The following is a 9,617-nucleotide window of genomic DNA, read 5'->3' on the forward strand; positions in this document are numbered from 1 at the left end:
ATTTTCTTTCCTTCATATCATCATGTATTCCATCAAAGCCATGAAGGGCTAAGCTTTTAGGGTTGATTCCACTGTAATTTCTTAACTAGATTCTGAGGTTAGATGAATTTATGTGTTTGTTATTTTGATTATTGTTGTGGTTTTTGTTTATCTATGTCCTTTGCTTCTTAATCGAATAGAAAATAATGATTTTAAATCTACATGCATGCTAATCATATGAGTTAAAAGGTTTTTAAATTAAATTGAGACTTTACTTTGATTTTGTTTCGAAACTTTCATTTGATTAAATAAGTTTTTGCCAATAATTGAGACTTTAATTTGATTAGAGGTAACTACTTTAACTAAAATTAGTCAAGACTTTACTTTGATTAATTAAGTTTTCTATTTGGTGAAGAAACAAAGGAATAGACATGATTAGGCATAGTAAAATTAATGGAGACTGTACTTTGATTGAATTTACTATGGACAATCTAACAATTCTCACTTTTAATTGAGACTGTACTTTGATTAAAAGTGAGGATGCCAACAAATGAATTGAGTCTTTACATTGATTGATTTGTAAATCAACAACAATAATTAATTTAACAATAATCTCTAGATAACCAATGAAGAATCTTATTTAGAAAAAGCAGTGGAATTGACCTATTTACTATTACTGTGTTTACAATCTTCTGTGTCATTTTCTTTGCACATCAAAATCCCCCTATTTTTATAGTTGCTAGTTTTAATTGCATTTTTAAGAATCAAATATTTGAGATCAATTCCGTATTCGTTGTGAGACGACTCAGGGTTATCTTAACCCTAACTATTTCGTTCACTACTAACTGGCAATACTGAAGTTGCTAAAGTAGTGGTAATTTGATCGCCTAACGACAGCGATATCAGCCATATGTTGTAGTGAATAAAAAAAAAGTATATAATTAGTTAAAGAATAAAACAAAAAGTATATAATAAGTAAAAGTGCAATTTTTATAAAAGGAAAAACTAATTAACAATATTTTAAAATTACATAGAATTACGATTGGTTAAAAATTACAAGTTCTGGTTCCCTGTTGAAGAAAGTTTTTGCTACTTCAAAGTATATTTTAGCCATTGAAGTGCATGTTATGTGTGAACTAGTTCTGGTTTCCTATTCAAGAAATTTTCACGCCTTCAAAATATCTTTACCCTTTGAAGAATTTAAGATAGAATTTTTTATATACACGGCTCATGGTAATTTGACACTTTCTACTTGGCTATTAAGCATTTGACATTGCATTATTCTCAGCGTGGAAATAGCTAGACGTGAAAGAAAGTGTGGAAACAGCTTACCTACACAAAATATGCCAAATTTGAAAGCCTTTGCTTTAGTCTTAGCCTTCTAAACAACTTTTAATTGTTTAGATCTAAATTAGAGGTGCCCTATTCTAAAGGGCATGAACATTAGAGGTAACGCTCCATTTTTTATGGCTAGAATTACACATAGGCAACACCCCCATCTCGTGTCTTCTATTTTTGCGTGCAAGTTAACGATGGATTTCTCACCTTATTTTCTCCCACTCGAATGAAGTGGTTGGACTGCGAATCCGACATCTTTCTCAATGTTATTGATTTTCACATCCCTATGTTACAAACACAAAATCTTCTCCTCCTCCTCCTCCTTTTTCTTTATTTATTAAGCTTCCCCCTTCCCATAATTCACCATTAGTTGCACCTACAAATTATACACCATTTTGAAATGAAAGCATTTCCCCTTCAGCAAGAAACTTGGGCTACATTTATATCCATCGTTACTTTTTCATTATTCTGAATCCCACTAGGCTTGTTAGTGATTTCAGTCCTTAAACTAACCACCAATTACATCCATCAATGATGGCGGCAATCAGCAGCATCCGTTCACAATTTCCACGGAATGTAAACGATTCAAGGAAGAAGAATGTGAGTTTTTATGCTCCGTGCAACATTACTAACGTGTTTAATAATAAACGAAGGTTTTTGTCGGTGACCGCAAGTTATAGTGATAATCCTCGAAAAATGGACACTGCCAGCAGAGTAAATGTGAATGGAATACACGTGGCAGAGGCACCTCTTCGAGTAGGAAGGTTGGCAAAGGAAAGTGCAGCAGATGAAGCTATTGTTACCAGCTTGCGTGGAAGGTTTGTGGAGGATAAGTTTGTATTTAGGCAAATTTTTGTTATCAGGTCTTACGAAATTGGACCAGATAAAACTGCCACCATGGAGACACTCATGAATTTTCTTCAGGTTAGTTTCATTCTTCCACCATCCACAAACACATATTTATCTTCTGAATTTCTGTACCTCGTTCAAGATAGAATGGATCATAGTTTGAATAGATAATGAATGAGAGTGTGATTGAAACAAAGCAATAAAAATTATTTTTCAGGAAACTGCTTTAAATCATGTCACTAGCTCTGGGATCGGGGGAGAAGGATTTGGAGCAACCCGCGAGATGAGCCTTAGAAAACTCATTTGGGTTGTTACTCGCATTCAACTTCAAGTTCAGAAATATAACAAATGGTAAAAGTATAATGCTTTTTCAAACCCCTTGTGTTTGATTGTTTGCTTCAAAGAATTAAAAGCAAGAACATAAATATGTGACAGGGGAGACGAAATTGAAGTTGACACTTGGGTCGATGCCGCTGGAAAGAATGGAATGCGAAGAGATTGGATAATCAGGGATCACTACACCAAAGAGATCATAACAAGAGCCACAAGGTACAAAATTTCGTCTTTTTTCATTCACTCTAATCACATGACATTGAGGTTTTCTCAACATTCAGTACATGACAAGAAAAATTTTCTGGTGCAGCACATGGGTGATCATGAATAGACAAACAAGAAGACTTTCCAAGATCCCTGAAGAGGTTAAGCAAGAGCTTGTTCCTTTTTACCTAAACAGGCTTGCCGTTCCTACCGAAGAAGTAGATTGTGAGAGGATAGACAAACTCACTGATGACACAGCTGAGAGAATCCGATCTGGATTGGCTGTAAGTTTCATATCTCTCTTTATTATCAATCACCATTTTTCCTTTGGTCAAACCTTGCTTTCTCAAAACTATTACTTTCTCAAGATCATTGTATTAAGCCCTTCATTATTCATGTAATACAGCCAAGGTGGAACGACATGGACGCTAACCAGCATGTCAACAATGTGAAATACATTGGATGGATTTTGGAGGTAAGAATTTTTGACATGAAACAAATTGCAAGAAATGCCATAATAAATTACTACATATGTGGCAAAGATAGCAATACTCCATTGATATAGACATCAGTGATGATTAATTAACCTGTATTGTAAGAAGTAGCAATGTTGAATTGGCATATATGTGATTTTGTTGTTGCAGAGTGTGCCGATTGAAGTTCTAGAACATTATAATATGACAAGCATGACTTTGGAGTATCGACGTGAATGTACACAGTCAAATATTGTGGAATCCATGACGTGTCCAACAGCAAGAGTTTTTGAGTCCAACAATAATTCCAAGAACAGAAAACCGAACCTGCAATACACACACTTGCTTCGTCTGCAACATGATAAAGCAGACGTTGTTCGAGCCAGAACTGAGTGGAATTTCAAGCAAAGCCAACAGTGATACATAACATTGACAAAAAAACACAGTATCTTTGGATCTTATCTTGTACCTTTTTTCTATTTTCCTTTTAGCTTTTCGCTCTCGTGGTTTTCCTTTCTAGGATCCTTTACGTTCTACATTCATTACATTTGTCCTTAATCCTATTTTGTAAATTCTTTGTGAGGAGAACTATAGATCGTTAATTATTCAGAATTTATTACAAATAAAAGCATTTTGATAATAACTGCTTAGAATTTCAACACCTATGGCAAAGAAGTTTGAAGGTTATTTTAGGGTGAGTTTGGAAATATTTTGAAAAAAAATGATTCTGTTTTACGTGGAAAAATCAATTTTGATCGATGGAGATGCTAGAAAGAGTTGCTAATTTTTTATGTGAATTTTTTATCTATAATTTATTTTAGAAAAAATAATTAGAATGAATTGATTTTATGAATTGATCTTGAGTGTTTACAAAAGTTAAACCAAACAGCCATTTAGTGTTCTCAGAGTTAATCCCCTAATGCTGCATACTCAGAAACCAAATTATTAAAATTAAATGGTTTTAATGCTACTAACAGCTGATATACTTCTACCTCAAATATTTATATGCAAGGTACTTTAGGCACAAACATATCCTGCGAACAATAATTTTTTTTTTCTGTTTACGTAATTTTTATTGATTAAAAATTAAAATACAAAGTTGATATTAATTAATATAAAAATTTGATATTGCGAAAATATTTCTTATTTCATTGTGTATTCTTTTGCGTTAATTTAGTTTATTAGGTTGGATGAACCGCTCACCAAATTATGAAGGAGATCTAAGCTTCAAGAAAACGAGTTGTTGATCAACCAAAAGCACTTGTTTCAATCTTTCAGCTTTAAAAGAAGATACTCTTTTCATAAAAGTCTTTGATATTTGAGTATATTTGGAATGATATTTAAACTACTTTATAGTTCATTTGACTAATTTATGAGTTTGTTTGATAAAATAAAATATATTTATTTTAAGGATTTTTTTATCATATTTATCTTCAATGTTATATTACAATCTTACCTTTTTTTTTTTACATTAGGATTAAAATTTCTTTTCACCTCTTAAAATTGTCTCTCTACCGTGTCATAGTAGAGTGAGTTTAGTGACGAATTTGCAACAAATATTTTAGGTGTGTCAAAATTTTTATATAAATATCTATATATATATATATATATATATATATATATATATATATATATATATATATATATACAAATGAGAACTAATAAATAGCAACTTTTTCAATTAAATACTATATATCACACACTTCAATTTAAAAATTTTTATCTACAAAAAGTAAAAAAGCTAACGTGTCACACTCTCATCATTTTGACACTTCGAAAAAAAATTAAAAAAAAAAAATTTCTCTCTCTTTCCGCTTTCTCCACGTATCCCACCACTTATTTTTCCTCTCTTTCCACTTTCAAAATTCAAATTCAATTCTCTCTCTTAAACTTTTTCTCTCTCTTTTTTACTTTTCGTCTCTCATTCTCACTTTCACAGCTTCAAACGCTTCATCTTCTCACTCTTCCTCAGTCTTCTCACCTTCCTCCTTCTCACTTCTTTCTCTCTCTTTCTCTGCCTCTGTTTCTCCGCGTTCATCATGGTTTCTCTACCTTTCTTAGCTTCTTCTCTAACATCTTCTTCTGTTCATCTTCTTCTTTTCATCGAGTTGTTTTTAAATCGCAAAAAAATGACTATGGAGATGGTTTATATTTTGTGAGATCTAACTTTTTCATGCCTTTTTTTACAGGTTTTAACCCAGAAGTCGAATTTATTTTGAGTTTTCTCAACCGAACAACTCATCTTCTTCTTATATTTTCCGATATCTAACTTTTTGATGCGTTTTTTTACAGGTTTAAAACAAGAAGTCGATTTTATTTAGAGTTTTCTCAACCGAACAACTCATTTCTTCTTATTTTTTGTCAGATCTATCTTTTTCATTCGTTTTTTCAGAGATTTAAACCCAGAAGTCGTATTTATTTTTATTTTTCTCAAGCAAGCATCTCATTTTCTTCTTATATTTTGTCAGATCTAACTTTTTCATGCGTTTTTTTACAGGTAAGAACCCAGAAGTCGATTTTATTTTGAGTTTCTCAAGCGAACAACTCATTTTCTTCTTATATTTTGTCAGATCTAACTTTTTCATGCGCTTTTTTACAGGTAAGAACACAGAAGTCGATTTCATTTTGAGTTTTCTAAAGCGAACAACTCATTTTCTTCTTATTTTTTGTCAGATCTATCTTTTTCATGCGTTTTTTTACAGGTTTAAACCCAGAAGTCGTTTTTATTTTGAGTTTTCTCAAGCGAACATCTATTTTTCTTCTTATATTTTGTCAGATCTAACTTTTTCATGCATTTTTTTACAGGTTTAAACCCAGAAGTCGATTTTATTTTGATTTTTCTCAACCGAACAACTCATTTTCTTCTTATATTTTGTCAGATCTAACTATTTGTTTCATTTTTGTACAGGACTAATATGGTTCACTGTGACATATGGTTTTATTACGCAGATTTCGTTTTCATTTTGACCTTTCTCAAGCGAACAACTAATATTCTTCTTTTATTTTCTCAGATCTAACTATTTTTTTCCGATGATGGTATTTTCTAGGGTTGCTACATGTCTAATATGGTTCACTGCGACAGATTTAACATCAGGTTTATAAAAACTTTTTATCTAACTATTTTTGGCGTTTATGTACTTTGATCTAACTGTTTCTTATATTTTTCTTCTGTTTACAGGCTTGAAATCAAGATTTCAAACTGATTCAAGAGTCTTTTTCGCTGTACAACTTAACTGGTAAGTAATTTGTATCAAAATCTACCTTTTTATTTACCAATTTATCTGTATTTTTCCACCTTTTACAAGCAACCCGTTCATCTTCTTCATTTTTCTACCTTCAACTCTCTTGGTGTCATTTTTTTTTTCGTTCATGGTATTTTTTTAATAATGCATTCTATCAGCAGATCTCTTTATTGTTATCCGATTTACGTTTTTATTTGGACATTTTTCAAAGAGTTCATCATACACTATATTTTTTCAAAGTTCTACACCAAACAGAGTTAATCTAACTATTTTTTCCGTTTATCTACCTTGATCTAACTGTTTTTCTTCTGGATACAAGCTTCAAATCAAGATTTCAAAGTCATGCACGAGTCTTTTTCGTTGTACAACTTAACTGGTAAGTAATTTGTATCAAAATACCTTTTTCTTTACCAATTTATCTGTATTTTTTCACCTTTTACAAGCAAACCCTTAATCTTCTTCATTTTTCTACCTTAAACTCTGTTTGTGTCATTTTTTTTCGTTAATGGTATTTTTTTAATAATGCACTGTATCACCAAATCTCTTTATTTTTACCCAATTTTTGTTTTTATTCAGACATTTTTCAAAGAGATCTTCACATTTTTCCAATCATCGTTTACTCCATCAAAACCATTTTGTTTAGAAAACGTTTTGTATTCCAACCCCTTCAAATACGGCTTCAAATTTTTTTCCAAATCAACCTGTCAATCAGTATTCAAACGCATTAAATTTCGCACTGCTCGAGATAATGATGAATAAACTGCTCCATCATCTGTCACTGCTCCATCATTTGCCACACGTTATAATTATTAAACTTTATTATATTCCAATATTAAATACCCCTTCCTGAAAAAAATCAACATTAGTAAATTACATTAAATAATTCTTCTTATACTTTTACGACGCTTCATAATTCTTTTTTTTAACGTATTATTTTTTAATTCGTATTTATTAACCTGTACTTTTACCAGTTCAGATTGTCCAGTATGTACGGATACTTCCAACACCTATGACTTCTCCTATTCTTTTTATATATATATTCCCTATGTTTACCAATTCAAAGTCAGACATCTGATTTTTCTACTGTTACCCATTTTCTTCTCTTACAATTTTACTTCATCACCAACCTATTCTCCTGCAATGGAATCCATGCCCACACCACAATCCATACTTTCTTCAGAAATGGTTGGCAGATTCATTTCTATGTTTTTGAAAGACCAGGTATATTTTTTGATTCAAACTCATTTATTTTTGTTATTTATATTTATTTATTTCTTTATTCTTAACTTGCTAATATTTTAAGGACTTTGGACACGTCGACCGAGTGTTCATAATACGCTATTGTGAGGACCTTGCTGCTAAATGGATTGTTGTTGATTACCAAAGTAATGTTCACCATGTTACTTACAACATGGATATTCACACTCCAATGATTACCCAAGGCTAGAACCAACTAAGATCTTTCTATGGAGATCATCAACTCTTTGTAGAGGATCACCCTGAATTGTTTTTTAAAGTTGAAAGTGAAAGAACAAGCAGAGATATCAAAGTTCTTTATCTATTTTTTTGGTATTAAAGTTGAAAATTTTGTATGTAATTTTGTTTGAACTTCTTTTATATATATATATATATATATATATATATATATATATATATATATATATATATATATATATATATATATATATATCTCAATATATAAGAAGATTTCAATTGGACTCTTATTTTGTATGCAGTTATTATATATCTCAATATAAAAGTTATATTTTATTCTCTTTTATTATATGTATTTTCCTTTTTTGTATTAGATTTTGTTCGACTTCATTTTAGTCAATATAAATTATTTTTAATTAGAAATTGAATTAATTAACATTTATTACCATTCCATATAAATTGGAAATTTAAACGTTAGTGAAATACAATAACTATTACTTATTAATTATTATTATTAAAATAATATAAGTTATAAAATAATTAAAATATTTTTCACCATTTTCATACTCAGAAGAATTTAAGATCAATTTTTATGGAAAAATAAATTTAAAATGACCGTTTAAAAAACTTTTTGTATTCCAACGCCTTCAAAAAGTGGTTCGAATTATCTCCAAATCAACGTGTCAATCAGCATTCAAATGCATTAAATTTTGCATTGCTCGAGATAATGATAATAACGTGTCAATCAGTATTCAAATGCATTAAATTTTGCACTACTCGAGATAATGATGACTGAACTGCTATATCATCTGCTACACGTTTTAATTATTAAATGTTTTCATATTCCAATATTAAATACTAAATCGCCAACCAAGGAGCGTTTCATTTTTTAAAATTTCTCTTCATTATGGTTTTCACTTCTCAAGATAAAATTAATGCATTGTCGAGAGTTATCAACACCTCTCAAGACGATAATCATGATTGCTCTACGTAATATTATTATCACTAACACGCTTTGATTACCGGTACCTCTCTTCACACTCAAAGAACGCTGCTACGTCTACAATTTACAATTTATCTTCTTTCAAATATACTCATATGGGTTCATTGTGTAGATTAGATTTCCAGACATGTATTGAAATATACAACATTCATTTATTATAGTAAGAGAATGTCATGTCCCAAAAAAACATAATTGGTGGTCTTCATAATTAATGTTTTGGAGTAGTAAGTATCATAAGATGACATTTTAGGAACCTTTACAAAGATTTTTAGAGAAAGTAACTATTGTTTTTAAAATAAATTAAACTAAAAATGGTAATACAATAAATTAATTAGGATTTGGTGTGGAATTTACAAAATATTACACGATATTTACTAAAATGTTTCGTAGTTTTGAGAGTGAATACTTTCAAATATAATTTTCATGTTATTTGATACAATAATATTTACTGTTTAAGAATTATAATAGTGAAGTAAATGGAAATCATAAGTTACAATTTATTTTTAAAATAAATGCAAATCGAGGTAAAATCTAAATTTTCTAAATTTTTCAACAAACAAAATTGAAATAAAGTTCATGCTTCACCAAATATTTATTAAAGTTTAATAAGTTAAATCCATGAATGAAATATAATTGTTTGCTTCCTCATTCCAGTCTCACGTCTTAAAAATTTCAGAGTACAAAAAATATTTATAATTTAAACTTAAAAGAATACATAATGATAACTACCAAATATTTTTATATAAATATTAATAGTTTCTC

At 30.1% G+C, this 9,617-nt stretch overlaps 1 protein-coding gene across 1 annotated transcript; it reads left to right on the plus strand.

The window, feature by feature from the left end:
• Positions 1–1,588: 1,588 nt before the first annotated feature.
• On the plus strand, positions 1,589–3,820 carry LOC114162762 (palmitoyl-acyl carrier protein thioesterase, chloroplastic-like). Its single transcript, XM_028046734.1, has 6 exons — positions 1,589–2,241; positions 2,384–2,517; positions 2,602–2,715; positions 2,810–2,987; positions 3,110–3,178; positions 3,348–3,820. Exons 1-6 carry the CDS (start codon positions 1,849–1,851, stop codon positions 3,594–3,596), a joined length of 1,137 nt encoding a protein of 378 aa, XP_027902535.1. The 5' UTR covers positions 1,589–1,848; the 3' UTR covers positions 3,597–3,820.
• The last annotated feature ends 5,797 nt before the right edge of the window (positions 3,821–9,617 follow it).

This window comes from Vigna unguiculata, chromosome 9 (genome assembly GCF_004118075.2).
Source record: "Vigna unguiculata cultivar IT97K-499-35 chromosome 9, ASM411807v1, whole genome shotgun sequence".
In the NCBI taxonomy this organism is placed as follows: Eukaryota; Viridiplantae; Streptophyta; class Magnoliopsida; order Fabales; family Fabaceae; genus Vigna; species Vigna unguiculata.

Coding starts and splice junctions, on each gene's coding strand:
- LOC114162762 (XM_028046734.1), top strand. CDS start 1,849: ATGATGGCGGCAATCAGCAGCATCCGTTCACAATTTCCACGGAATGTA. Junction 2,242..2,383: donor CACTCATGAATTTTCTTCAG/GTTAGTTTCATT, acceptor ATTATTTTTCAG/GAAACTGCTTTAAATCATGT. Junction 2,988..3,109: donor GAATCCGATCTGGATTGGCT/GTAAGTTTCATA, acceptor CATGTAATACAG/CCAAGGTGGAACGACATGGA.